At 38.5% G+C, this 14,829-nt stretch overlaps 1 protein-coding gene across 16 annotated transcripts in view; it reads left to right on the top strand.

The window, feature by feature from the left end:
• The window catches only part of BBX (BBX high mobility group box domain containing), a 215,088-nt gene that overhangs the window by 155,345 nt on the left and 44,914 nt on the right, over positions 1–14,829 (top strand). For 14 of the 16 annotated variants that reach the window (XM_061628132.1, XM_061628125.1, XM_061628127.1 and 11 more), the window contains 3 exons: positions 2,272–2,339; positions 9,135–9,215; positions 13,508–13,588. In XM_061628132.1, the coding sequence (XP_061484116.1) occupies positions 2,272–2,339; positions 9,135–9,215; positions 13,508–13,588 (230 nt within the window). The remainder of the gene's footprint in view (positions 1–2,271; positions 2,340–9,134; positions 9,216–13,507; positions 13,589–14,829) is intronic. The other 2 variants (XM_061628136.1, XM_061628123.1) reach the window with 1 other exon arrangement.

Here is a 14,829-nt window from a genome sequence, read left to right as displayed (position 1 = left end):
CTCTATCTCTCGTTTAAATCTTCACCAGAGTCTGCTGTGGAGACCATGTCCAAGTGCCTGGAATCCGTGAGTGGATGGATGGGAAGGAACAGGCTGAAGTTGAATCCTGATAAGACTGAGGTGCTACTCGTGGGAGACAAGGGAAGGCTAGGAGATGTTGACCTGGTGTTCGACGGGGTGAAATTGCCCCTGAAGGACCAGGTCCGCAGCCTTGGGGTTGTTCTTGATTCCAAGCTGTCCATGGAGGCTCAGATTTCGGCAGTGAGCTGGGCAGCTTGGTATCAATTACACCTCATTCGTAGACTGCAGCCCTACCTTCCTGCTCATCTGCTCCCACTGGTGGTACATGTCCTGGTCACCTCTCGGTTGGATTACTGTAATGCGCTCTACGTGGGGTTACCCTTGAAAACGGTCCGGAAATTACAACTTATACAAAATGCTGCAGCTCGACTACTTACAAACTGTCGCCGCCGGGAACACATCACCCCAGTGTTGTTCGACCTACAGTGGCTTCCAGTTATTTTCCGGGCCCAATTCAAGGTGTTGGTATTAACCTTTAAATCCCTATACGGTCTCGGCCCAGTTTATCTGATGGAGCGCCTCCAGCGCCACCAACCATGCTGCCCAACAAGATCAGCCACACAGGACCTTCTCTCAATCCCGCCAACTAAAACAGCTAGGTTGGCGGGGACAAGAGAGGGCATTTTCAGTGGCGGCCCCCACTCTCTGGAACTCCCTCCCGTATGACCTTCGACATGCCCCTTCCCTGAATGTATTCCGCCAAGCTTTGAAGACCTGGCTCTTCAGACAGGCCTTTGGGACTTACGGGGAGGGTTAAATTTTTACGACCAATAGTCTACTACTCTGTACTGGAACTGTTTTATTGTTTTATTGTTATATTGTATTTTATGATATATTTTATTATGATGTAATGTATTGTTGTTAAATTGTACGTCGCCTAGAGTGGCCATTGGCCAGATAGGCGACCCACAAATTAAATTATTATTATTATTATTATTATTAAGGAGAAATCCCTGCACTGAACAGTTGTCAGCTACATTGAATACAACACTGTATATTTAATATACTATATGTAGTCAATACAATTTACCAGTGGAAACACCTCATTTTCTTTGCTAGAAAGCCACACAGTACAAAATACATGGCCTCTATTGCGAGTGCCATCATGACCATGGGACAGATAAAGACTAAGGCTGCATTCCAATACACACCAACCTGGGAGTATGTCCCATTGAATCCAATGGCGCTTACTTCAGAATAAACATGTATTGGATTGCAGCCTAAATTAGTCATTACTTAAGTTCCATGATTTCAGTGCAAGCTAATTTACTCTGATGGATCCAACCCCATGTGTTCATGTACAGAATACTGCCCATATCCCATTTTTCCTGCATGATCAGAGAGAGATTATACTTCTACTACTCTTATTATTTAAGGCTATTTATTTCAAGCGAAGTGTTCCACTTGGTACCATGGGATGAAAAATTTTCCTACGTCTTTAATGAAATAATTTCCAAACATTGAAATATTTTTAACTTTAGTAGTAGCCAAAGTAGCGGTACTAGCCACAAATCGGTTTTTGCTTCACTTCACTGTTAATAATCCTAATTTACGAGTAAAGTGTATATATCAAATAGATCTCAAGAGGGGAAGGATTTGTGACGAGTCCAACCAAATACAAATTAGAACCCATTTGAAAGCATAGTGCATTTCCAGGGGTGTGTGTGTGTGTGGGTATTCTATCCTAATTTCACAGAGGAAGAGAGTGGAGCTGCGCACCACACCATCTCCCCTCCTCCACATTGAATGAAAATATCTGAGATGGGGGCCTGCCTTACACGTGTAGGCTCTCCCTACTCCATGATTTGGGACCCTGATCACATGGGGTTCCAAATTGGGAAGCCTAAATGCGTAGCACAGCATCTCCTCTTCAAATCTTCCCAGCCAACGTGGGGGACAGAGACTATGGGTGTGACCCTATGCTCTTGTATCTCATGATTGCAGTTGCATGGAGGAGAATTCCTGAAGGGGGCTCAAGTTTCTTGCAAATAGTTTTTACCAGCACAAGACTAACTTTATGAATAGCTTATCATTCTTATGATATTGTCCAGTTTTCCTTTCCATTACATTATGTTTTTAGATATATGCTATTTACCTCTAGATACTTTTTCCTTTGAAGCACCCTTTTTTAAGTCCTGTCCAAGCCCACTTCAAAATAAACAATTTGCTTAATACATTCTTTTCCAATAGATCCTACACAGATGGGAGGCCTCAGTATGCTACTGTTAGCAGGAGAACATGCTTTGACTGCACAAGAGGTAACCAGCTATCTTTCCTACACAATCCTTTCATTAATGGAAGGAATGTTTGGCAGATATGCATAGTAATGTAACTTATATTGACAACTGTATTTGGGGTGATGACACAATTCTGCCAACCAATAGCTAGAGAGCCTGATCTTTTGTGTCAGTTATGTGACATGAAACATTTTGGTGATTTCAAGGAGAACGGAATCAAACCATTTAAAGAGTTTCTGTTAAAGAATAACTAATCAAGAGGAGGCATCTTGGATTAAGCTGTTTGTGAAATGTTAGCAGTTCTCAGAACACAAAACTTCAGCCTTCAAAGCAAAATTACTTATTTTGTACAGTGCCTGATACAGATTTGTCCTTCAGCAATTTAGAACTGAATAACTTAGAATATTTAGAATAATGTCAGAGTATTTGTTTAGCATTTTTCTTAAATGTTGAAAGCACTTAATATTTTTATATGCTATTTGATCCCAGATTTCTAATAAATACAGGCAAGTTAAACGCCAGTGGTTACACAAAAATTAAAAATACCATTGCAACAAATAATTTGAAATACATTATCTCAGTAATATTTACAGCATCCCTATTGAGCTATATTATTATCTCCTTATTACAAATGGAAACTGAGAAATTGCAACTCAGTGAATTTATGGCTGAGTTGAGCTCAAAATCAGGGCTTTGGTCTCACAGCTCATGAACTTAACCACCATACTACAGCAGCTCATTTTCAACTATTTATCTGCCTGTTTACATTGCTTTGCAACGATCATCATAAGACTGTGACCTAGGTCTTCACTATGTGAAATAATCAGAAAATATGTTAAAGCTGGCTGCTTTTAGCACAGACATTTCTGTAAGAAGTGAAAGTTGTTTTTGTAGCGGCAAGGGAGTATTGTAGTGTATATAAAAGCAGTAAAGAGTCCTGTGGCACCTTATGCTTGAACAATCTTTCATGGACTAGAGCTTACTTCATCAGATGAAATTTATGTAAATAACTTGCTGATGTGTGGGAGCAGGTGGAGAATTTGCAAACCTAAGATTTAACCATAAGCATTTTATTTGTATTATTTATAGTCTGCCCTTCACCTATGCAAATATCAGGGCAGTGTATAGAACATACATAATAAAATGTTGTTGTTCTTATGTGCCTTCAAGTCGATTATGACTTATGGTGACCTTAGGAATCAGCAACCTCCAATAGCATCTGTTAGAAAACACACTGTTCAGATCTTGTAAGTTCAGGTCTGTGGCTTCCTTTATGGAATCAATGCATCTCTTGTTTGGTCTTCCTCTTTTTCTACTCCCTTTTGTTTTTCCCAGCATTATTCTTTTCTAGTGAATCAGGACTTCTCATGATGTGTCCAAAGTATGATAACCTCAGTTTCATTATTTTAGCTTCTAGTGATAGTTCTAGTTTAATTTGTTCTAACACCCAGTTATTTGTCTTTTTCGCAGTCCATGGTATCTGCAATGCTCTCCTCCAACACCACATTTCAAATAAGTTGATTCTTACCCACTTTTTTCACTGTCCGACTTTCACATCCATACATAGATATTGGGAATACCGTGGTCTGAATGATCCTGACATCAGTGTTGAGTGATACATCTTTGCATTTGAGGACCTTTTCTAGTTCTCTCATAGCTGCCCTCTCCAGTCCTAGCCTTCTTCTGATTTCTTGACTATTGTCTGCATATTGGTTAATGACTGTGCCAAGGTATTGATAATCCTTGAGAAGTTCAGGGTCCTCATTGTCAACTGTAAAGTTGCATAAATCTTCTGTTATCATTACTTTAGTCTTTTTGAAGTTCAGCTGTAGTCCTGCTTTTGTGCTTTCTCTTGAACTTTCATCAGCATTCATTTCAAATCCATGTCCCAGGCTATGGTCTGAAGACACATCAGGACAGCTCAGGTCTGGTCGGTGCCTGGGTGGGAGACTGCCTGGGAACCATATGTAAGCCGCCTTAGGTTTCATGAAAAAGAAAGGCAGGGCATAAATGTAATAAATAAATAAATAAATAATAAAATCATTACTGGTTTCTGCTAGTAGTATGGAATCATCTGCATATCTTAAATTATTTATCGATATTTCTCCCTCCAGTTTTCACACCTCCTTCATCTTGATCCACATGATATGTTCTACATATAGATTAAACAAATAAGGTGATAAAATGCACCTGTCTCACACCCTTTCTGATGGGAAACCAATCAGTTTCTCCATATTCTGTCCTCACAGTAGCCTCTTGTCCAGAGTATAGGTTGCGCATCAGGACAATCATGCTGTGGAACCCCCCATTTCTTTTAAAGCATTCCATAGTTTTTCATGATCTACACAATGAAAGGCTTTGCTGTAATCTCTAAAGCACAGGGTGATTTTCTTCTGAAATTCCCTGCTCCATTCCATTATCTAACGTATATTTACGATATGATCTCTGGTACCTTTTTCCTTTTCTAAATCCAGCTTGGATGTCTGGCATTTCTCGCTCCATGTATGGTAAGAGCCTTTGTTGTAGAATCTTGAGCATTACTTCACTTGCATGGGATATTAAGGGAATAGTTCGATAATAACTGCATTCCCTGGGATCCCCTTTTTTTGGAATTGGGATATGTATTGAACACTTCCAGTCTGTGGGCCATTGTTTAGTTTTCCATATTTGTTGACATATTTTTGTCAAAATTTGGACAGATTCAGTCTCAGTAACTTGTAGCAACTCTGTTGGTATGCCATCTATTCCTGGTGATTTGTTTCTTCCAAGTAATTTAAGAGCAGCTTTCACCTCACATTCTAAAATTTCTGGTTCTTCATCATACGGTTCCTCCATGAATGAATCTGTCATCCTTGCATCTCTTTTGTATAGTTCTTCAGTGTGGTGCTTCCATCTTCCTTTTATTTCATCTTGGTCAGTCAGTGTGTTCCCCTGTTGATTATTCAACATCCCTACTCGTGGTTTAAATTTCCCTTTAATATCTCAAATCTTTTGGAATAGGGATCTTGCGCTATCTTTATTGTTGTCCTCTTCTATTTCTATACAATAAGTATTATAATAGTTCTCTTTGTCCCTACTTACTAGTTGCTGTATTATTGCATGTAAGGTTCTGATCGTGTTTCTGTCTCTTTTTGCTTTTGCTTTTCTTCTATCTTTAACCATTTTAAGAGTTTTGTCAGTCATCCATTGAGGTCTTTCTCTCTTTTTAACTAGAGGTATTGTCGTTTTGCATTCTTCCCTGATAATGTCTCTGACTTCACTCCGTAGTTCTTCTGGTTCTCTGTCAACTAAGTGTAAAGCCTCAAATCTGTTCCTTATTTGATCTTTATATTCTTCTGGGATGTTATTTGTATTTTGTAATTATGATTGCTTTGTTCTTCTTTTTTAGCTTTAATATGATTTTCAATATGACCGGTTCATGATCTGTATCACAGTCTGCACCTGGTCTTGTTTTTGCAGAAAGTATGGGACTTCTCCATCTACTGTTACCAATTATATAATCGAGTTGATTCCTATATTGACCATTTGGTGATTTTCACGTGTATAGTTGTCTTTTTGGTTGCTCAAAAAAATGTGTTTGTAAGAAACAAACTATTGGCTTCACAGAATTCAATATGTCTTTCTCACTACTTCATTTCTGTCTCCTAAGCCCCATTTCCCCACAATTTCTGTTCTTCTCTGTTCCCTACTTTTGCATTCCAGTCTCCCATGATTATCAGCACATATTGTTTTGTGTGGGATCAATTTCTTCCTGTACTTCTGCGTAAAATGACTCCATTTCCTCTTCTTTTGTGTTTGCTGTTGGAGTGTAGACTTGGATGATGGTTATATTAATAGGCTTCCCATTTAATCTGATTGACACCACTCACTCAGACCTTTTGTTATAGTTTCTGATTGCTTTTGCTTTATCACTTCTCACTATTAAAGCAACCCTGTTTCTTCTTAATTTCTCATTTCCTGCATAAAATATTTTGTAGTTGTCTAATTGAGAATGTCCCATTCCCGTTTATTTTAATTCACTCATGCCAAGTATTGTAATGTTGATGCTTTCCATTTCTTTCTTGACAATTTCTAACGTTCCCTGCTTCTCCCTTTCCATGTTCCTATTGTGTACGTCGTACAACTCCGGACTCTCCTTTCACATCTGTGTGCATCAGCTTCTAGGCTTCCATTCGGCTTTGACCCAGCTGTGTCATTAGTCACAGCTCTACTCGTACTTGTCCTTTGTTCTTCCCCAGTAGCTTAATGAGTGCCATCTGACCTGGGGATACCATCTTCCAGCACTATCTCGTACTGCATTTTGGATACTCTGTTCATAGGGTTTTCATCGTAAGAGGTATTCAGCGATGGTTTACCATTGCCTTCCTCTGAGTTTGGATGCCTCTTAGTCTGGTGTCTCAGCTTTGACCATTCTGCCTTGGGTGCCCTTGCTAGGAGTCTAGTCTCTTGATCTAGACTCCTGATGGCATGCTCTCAGCTTCTTCAAAATTTTCAAATTCTCTCACGACATTAAGGTGTGCATCATAGAGGAGGAGGATAATAATAATAATAATAATAATAATAAAATACACATAAAGCAGTGAAATATGCCATTTAAAACAAAGACAGCTAAAAACAACAGAATTGGCTAGCCAGTCAGCAGTTTAAAATGCCTGGGAAGATAAATATATTTTAACCTGGCACTAGAATGATGGGAACATAAGCCAGTCATACATGTGGTGGAGGGCATTTGTGGCGGCTTATATACCTAAAATGCCAGCATAATGCTTGTGCTGTAGTGCTAACATTGTGCTTGTACAACATCGTAACCCCTCTTTTGCAAGCCTGCTAAGTCTTCCAGTCATTCTGACAAATTTCTTATGAAAAGTCAAGACTTTCCTCTTCTCCCAGGCATTTTAGCATGTGTTTTTAAATTGCTTTTTTAAAATGTGTTTTTAAATTTGTATATTTGTTTTTAATGTTTTTAATTGTTGTAAACCGCCCAGAGAGCTTCAGCTATGGGGTGGTATACAAATGCAACAAATAAATAAATAAGTATTCATAGCAACTTCACAAATCCTTCCCAAAACATTCTGGGCAGCCTCTTGGCTCACAAGTGATTGTACTGAAGCATGCAGTGTAACCTCTTTATAGTTTCCATCAAAGAATGATCAGGCAGACATTAAAGAGGCAGTATGTATTGAGTATTAATAGCAGAAAGAAGGGCATCTTTTCTGTCTTTCATTTGCATTTTTTTTTAAAAAATGTTTAATATCACCCAGAAAAACATCCCATGCACCCACTACAGGAGTTCCAAAGACATTACATATAGGAAGTGAAGAAAATGAGTATTACTTAATGCAAGAGTCACAATACCTATCTATAACCCCTTATGGTTTCCATATTTCTGCAGCACCTGTGGATAGGTGTCCTTGCATATTGTCATCAGATGCAGTTAATAATACATTGGGAAGAATTAAGTATTCTGTTTTATTTGACATATTTATTGAGGCTTAATCTGATTGTACCAATGATATTCATATACTAAACAGATGTTAAATCAAAAATTGGGTATTAACAGTTGTTAACTACGCTGAATTTTTAGGAATCTTTTATTGCGTCATGTAGCAAATTTTGTGAGTGGTCGAGAAGGTGTTATATAGTGTCTTAGCCAGGAAAGTGAAATGGAGAATCAATGTTGGCATTTCCACTTTTGTTAAGTGCCAACTATACCTTGTACTCTTGGTACAGATTCCTTCACATGATTTTATAGGCCATTTTTCTGTAGTTAACTTGGATCACAACCCAATTCTCCACTTTATGAAAGAATGAATAAATAGAAGGTGATCTTGTATGTGTATTTTGGACTGACTTCATAGGCTATAGTGCTTTTCATTTTTCGGCATAACACAACAGTGGCTGCTTCGTACTGGCACTGTTAGTAAAAAGGCACATGGCTACATCTTTGCATATGCATCTTCCTGCATAGTGGGGAGCATCTAATGCCCTTTGATCTGGCCTTCCTATTTCTTATCTCTATTTTAAATTCTGCAGGTATTGGCTTTCCATGTTCCTTATCTTACACATATTTTTCCATCCCTTCTCTTTTCCTTAAGCTGGGTTTTGTTTCCCTAACAAATTCAATTTAAACTTCACTTGGCTTATAAAGGCTTTTGTCCACTTTCTTCTTCCTACTTTCAGTTCTTTTCTTTCTCTATACTCCCTTTGTTCTTTACATACTTCTCATCAAACAAAAAACAACCATTTATTTGTTTATTTGTTTTTGTTTGTTTGTTTATTACATTTATATACCATCCCATAGCCGAAGCTCTCTGGGAAGTTTACAGCAATTAAAAACATTAAAAACAAATATACAAATTTAAAAACACATTTTTTAAAAAACAATTAACTGTTCTCATTGTTATCTTTTATCTGTTGTTATTCTACAACTCTGGAATGCACTGCCTACTGGAGTGAGCTACATATGGATATTCAATCAGCTCTGCCAATGTTGGCTCTTAAACAACTTCTAAAGACCAGTCTCTGCTCCAGGGCTTTTCCTTGTTCATTAATCCTTCCTAGTATCCCTTCTTGTGACCACTTCCACACTTCTCCAACTTTTTTTATTTTTGTCTGATATATTGTAAGCCTCCAGGCAGGGTTTGTCATTACTTTTATCTGTTCTATAGCAATCTGATTGAAAGTGCTTTAGAAATAATAATATATGCACACTCCGGTTAGCGGTAAAAGCCTACGACCCACAGGCAGGCCCCTTCTAATTGACACACGATGCAGAATGTAGTCCCTAAGTTTTCTTTCCCATAATCTTTGTTTCAGGTTTCTTCAAGTACATGCCATTCCAATGCATCCAGTTCTACTGAAGGATGTCTAAAGTCACCATTGTTTCAATTTGCTGAGGTGAACTTCTTATAATACCTGTTTTTTAAAAAAAAATCATTAAAAGCTTTCAGATAAGTTCCAAATGCTTTGGCTGGTTGTTCATCCACTTAAATAGTAGTCACATATAAATTTTCTACTGCAACTTACTAGGTACATTATGTAAATATAGTTAGTCAATTAAAAATACATACATTGTATTAGGCTGTCTTGAGCAGAAGAAAAGTTTCTTTCATATATAATAGATACAATCCTGAAGCAAAAAAAGTACTAGCTAAAGAAACATTTCATTAATTAGATTCCATAATGGAAGTCCTGCTCAGGCATCAGATCCCGACATGTTTGATCAGGTAAGAGTTGAGGTTAAAGTGTGGAAACACCCTTCAGTGCTATCTCAAGGTCAGGACCATCCATTAACATACAGTGCTTTGCAAAAGTAAAATAAATAAATAATAAATAAATAAAGTAATGACCCCTGACCAATGCTGTCATATTACTGAATTACAAATGGTACATTGTAATTTCATTCTGTATGATATTTTATTTTGAAACACTGAAACTCAAAATCCATTATTGTAAGGTGTCACTGGTTTTATGTTGGGAAATGTTTGTAAGAAACATAAAAAACTGAAACATGTTGCTTGCATAAGTATGCAACCCCTGCGCTGTGGAAGCTCCCAGTTTACACAGATGAAGGAAATTGCCCTATCGAGGACACAGTTACCCGAAAAGCGGGGCCCTACTGTACAGGCAACATGTTTCAGTTTTTTATGTTTCTTGCAAACATTTCCCAACATAAAACCAGTGTCACCTTACAATAATGGATTTTGAGTTTCAGTGTTTCAAAATAAAATATCATACAGAACGAAATTACAAAGTACCATTTGTAATTCAATAATATGAGAGCATTGGTCAGGGGTCTGAGTACTTTTGCAAGGCACTATATTAGATCAACAGATCACACTCTTACTTTGTTGTGAAATCCTGTATTGTCAATTCCTAATCACACCAATGGCCAGGTTACAGAATCTATATTTTGTCTATCTGGGCAATCCTTAGCATCCCCAGATACATGCTTATGGGTGCAGGCACTGTGTGAACCAGGCATTCAGTGCTCATGATTGCAGCAGCACTTTGTCCAGCTACTGTGGTCACAGGACTTGCTGCAGGGAAAATCCAACAAACATTAGTAAGTCCCATTGAACTCAATGGAACTTGAATTAGTTGCAAACCCCACTCCATTGTTTTAAGTGGATCTCAGTCATGGACAACCTTTTTCAATTGTACGGATTACATCTGTTCATGAGAGTGTATACCCAGAGAAAGAATTCATTGTGTGAACTAATCAAATATTGCAGAAGGATTCCTATTAAAATGTTGAACTCAACTGCAAACCTATAAACCCAAGGCTGCAATCTAAACACACTTACTAGGGATTAACTTCACTGAATATAATGCATACTTAGTAAGCATGCATAGGATTGTACTACATATGACAGTTTCTTGGTTTGGTCTGCCTTACTACAAGTGCCCTAGGTTCAGTAACATTTTAAAATTTGTTTATTAAAAATTATACTTTAGCTACCAATAGGCTTGCAAATAACTATTCTCCTGGTCACCAGTGGTAAGTAAATACACTCCGTGTGACCAGATAGGAAAGCTTTTACAAATTGAAAAAAAAAAGTTGTAGGTAGGTAGGTGTTGTTTGTTTTCAGGTGTCAATAGCCGGGCATGATCCAAGGTTAAGCACTTTTAAAACACTATTTATTTTCAATGACTGAGTTAAGTATGTAATTTTAAGCCCCATTTGTCTCCACAAATGACTATATACAAGGACTGTCAGGCTGCTAAAATGTAATTGCCAGTATTTTTTGTAGACTTATTTGTACTGCAAAGGTGACCACACACAAAACAAGGCCAAACAAAATGGATCTTATAACTTAGGACCCAAGTACTTAAAGAAGCACCTTTCTCCATATGCCCCAGCCCGTAGTTTACAATTGGGGGCAGTGACCTTTCTCACAGTACCACCTCTGTGGATGGCAAGGAGGGTGGGGACTCACAAGAGGGGTTTCTTCATGACGGCACCCCATCTTTACAACTCCCTCCTGATAGAGATCAGGCAGTTCCTTTCCCTGTCCACGTTCAGGAGGAATTTGTAAACTTTTTATTTTGCCAGGTCTTTGGAAGTGTTAGGCAAAGGAGTTTTATGACTCTCATCTTAATTACTGTAAACTGGATATTGTTTTATTTTATGTAGATAACTACTATGGACACCCTTCAGGGAGGAAGGCCAAAATATAAATTTAACTAATAAATAATACATCTGAAATATTCTCAGGCATTTGCAGATACCCAGGGGAGAAGAATATCATTGAAGTCAGTGAGAACACCTCTTACATCCTTCTTGGAGAGAACTTGATGAACAGATGTAATAACTAATACAGTATTCACAGTTATGTAGCTTTTTCCCATAAATGTTCAGTAAGAAATTAAGATGGAACCTAACAGGTGAATACAAACACTAACGTAGGGAGTACCCAATTTTTTTAATCTCCAAATATTATTGAAACTAAATGTAGTGATTTCTGATATACTTTTTCTCATCTGATATCAGTAAACCAAGAAAGTGTCAATAGCTGGCATGATCCAGCCAAGATTGAGCACTTTTAAAACTATTTATTTTCAGTGGCTGAGCTAATTATATAATTTTAAGCCTCATTAATTTATTATTCATTTATTACATTTATATCCCACCCTTCCCCCCAGAAGGAGGTGGCAAACACACACTAAAAACACTCAAAAATATCTTAAAAACAGACGTTAAAATATATTAAAACATCTTTAAATACATATTAAAACAAAACATCTTTAAAAACACCTTTTAAAGACATCTTAAAAAGCAATTCCAACACAGACACAGACTCGGGTAAGATCACTATTTAAAAGGCTTGTTGAAAGAAGGTCTTCAGTAGATGCCAAAAAGATAACAGGTGGTGCCTGTGTAATATTTAAGGGGAGGGAATTCCACAGGGTAGGTGCTGCCACACTAAAGGTCTACTTCCTATGTTGTGCGGAACGGACCTCCTGATAAGATGGTATCTGCAGGAGGCCCTCACCTGCAGAGCGCAGTGATCGACTGGGTATATAAGGGGTAAAATGATCTTTCAGGTATCCTGGTTCCAAGTTGTATAGGGCTTTGTACACCAAAACCAGAACCTTGAACTTGGCCCAGTAGCTAATGGGCAGCCAGTGCAATTCTCTCAGCAGCGTGGTGGCATCTTGGCAATACCCTACCCCAGTGAGCGGTTGCGCTGCAACATTTTGCACCAGCTGCAGCTTCCAGACCAACCTTAAGGGCAGCCCCACAAAGAGCACATTACAGCAATCCAGCCTGGAGGTTACCAGTGCATGAACAACATTAGGCAGGCTATCCCAGTCCAGAAATGGCTGCAGCTGCCTTACAAGCTGAAGCTGGTAAAAGGCACTCGTAGCCATTGAGGTTACCTGGGTCTCTTGTGACAACGATGGATCCAGGAATACCCCCAGACTATAATTTCTATTTGAATGTTAAGTATTCTTAACATCTTGCCTGTTGAAATCAATGGAAAATTAAATTGCTTAATTTTAACAGGATCATGCTCATTATTGTCTTCAAAACAATCTAGGACGTCATAACCTTCCAAATGACCTTTTTAACCAGACAGTTAAGGATTACCACTTCTTATATGATGGAGTTTCCAGCTAACACACTTGAACTTTTCAGTGCTGAAACAATAAACTAGAATCATGACTCCCATCTTAAATTCTCTTCTTGTAAGTAGGTTCCTTTGAAATCTGTCCGGGTTACTTCCAGCTAAGTGAGTTCAAAATAATATTGCTTATTTTAGTCTGGAAATTGTAATTACTTTTACCGTTCATTCAGCATGGTGCTGATCATTTTAGTGCTGTATGCAATTAGCATGTCAGGTGAGACACTTAATTTACTTCTGTCAACATAAGGGATCATAGTTTTTGGCTTAGCTGCAAATTATACAATACTTTATTTAATGTTACCGTTGTGGCTTTTCTTTCTTTGATTTATTTTGTTGTATTGATTCTAGCATAGGTTTCTCTAGTGAAAATTATGCTGGTATTTTTCAGTTTATCATTTATTAGTCCAATAGGAAAGTAACTTTTTTATACTGCTTTGTGTACTGAAGAGCCACAAGTACAAAAAGCGTTTTTCCCACCTTTTCAGTGGAATATGAAAAACAGATTTGGTTGACGTGTGCTGTACATATACTTATTTTTTAAAAATATTTTTCCTCCAGATTTCCTCAAGTCCATCGCAACCGGACACCCCTGCAGATTCAAAAGAAAGTGAGGAATCAGCACTATTTCAGTTTTCAGAGGTATAGCAATTTTAACTTTTTAAAATAAATAAAGTGTGATAGAGCAAAGATGGTTTATGTGCTTGATGCAGTTGATGTGTGGAAGTACATCGATTTGCATCCTTGAAGGAAGTAGGAAGTGGATTGGACACAGGAGCAATCTTGGGACAACAAAAGCAAGCCCAACCAGAGATTGTGTTCACACTTCACTGCAAACCATAGTTAACCATATACTGTGAACTCACAGTTGACTCCTACTTTGCTCCTTCACTAGCAGGAGCAACAAACCATGATCCATTGCATAGTGTTACACCTGAATTAGGGATTCTAGTTTGTTTCACTCCAAACAAACTGCAATTCGGAAGCCAAGATTTGTTCTTGGATCATGGTTTGTTGCTCCCACTTGCACTTAGGAGAGGAGCTCAGCAGAAGTTTTCTTCACATTCATAGTAAACCATTAACTATGGTTTCCCATGATAAGTGAACACAGCCACTATTTCTAGATAGTACCCTAGCCCAGGGCTGGATTAAGCTGAGGAGGGCCCCTAGGCTGATTGGTGTTTGGGGGCCCCTTCTCCTCTTAGGCAGATCCGTGGAAACAGCCACAGGAGGGATCGCAGGACAGGAGCTTCTGAGCCGCCCGCCATTCCGTCCCATCCCATCCCCCTGCTTCACCTACCTTTCCGCTTTTTTTGCGTGCCATCATCCAAGATACATGCGTGCCATCAACCAAGATGGCGGCAGAGGCTTCAGCCCCTTAGGGAAACCTCGGCTGCCATCTTGATTGATGGCAAACCGCAAAAAACAGTGGAGAAAAAGGTAAGTGAAGCAGGGGTATGACAGGCAGTTCGGAAGCTCTTGCACGGGCCCCCAAGAGCTCCGGGCCCCTAGGCTTCAGCCTACTAAGCCTAATGGATAATCCGGCTCTGCCCTAGCCATCAATAAGAGTTATTCCTCAGGATTGCGGTATCTTCCTCAAGTCCTTCTTTTTTAAAAAACAGTTCACTCCCTTTTCCTCCCATCGTCTGCCATTATTTATTTATTCTACTACTTTTATTTGTTCTCCTATTGCATATCTCATCTTCAAATGGCAAATTTACAATTGCCTAATTTTAACCTCTCTCTTTTAGCAGGGTGGCATAGCCTTTTCTTACAATTAACAAATTTAACTTAGCATCTGGAGAATGGTTCCTAAGCAGCAGAGATACAAATCATCAGATATAGATGCTACAGAACATAACCTAATACTGAGATTGGTTTCA

Source organism: Rhineura floridana, chromosome 5 (genome assembly GCF_030035675.1).
Source record: "Rhineura floridana isolate rRhiFlo1 chromosome 5, rRhiFlo1.hap2, whole genome shotgun sequence".
Lineage (NCBI taxonomy): Eukaryota > Metazoa > Chordata > Lepidosauria > Squamata > Rhineuridae > Rhineura > Rhineura floridana.
Note: the sequence above shows the minus strand (reverse complement) of the source record. Positions and strands in the feature narration are given on the sequence as shown.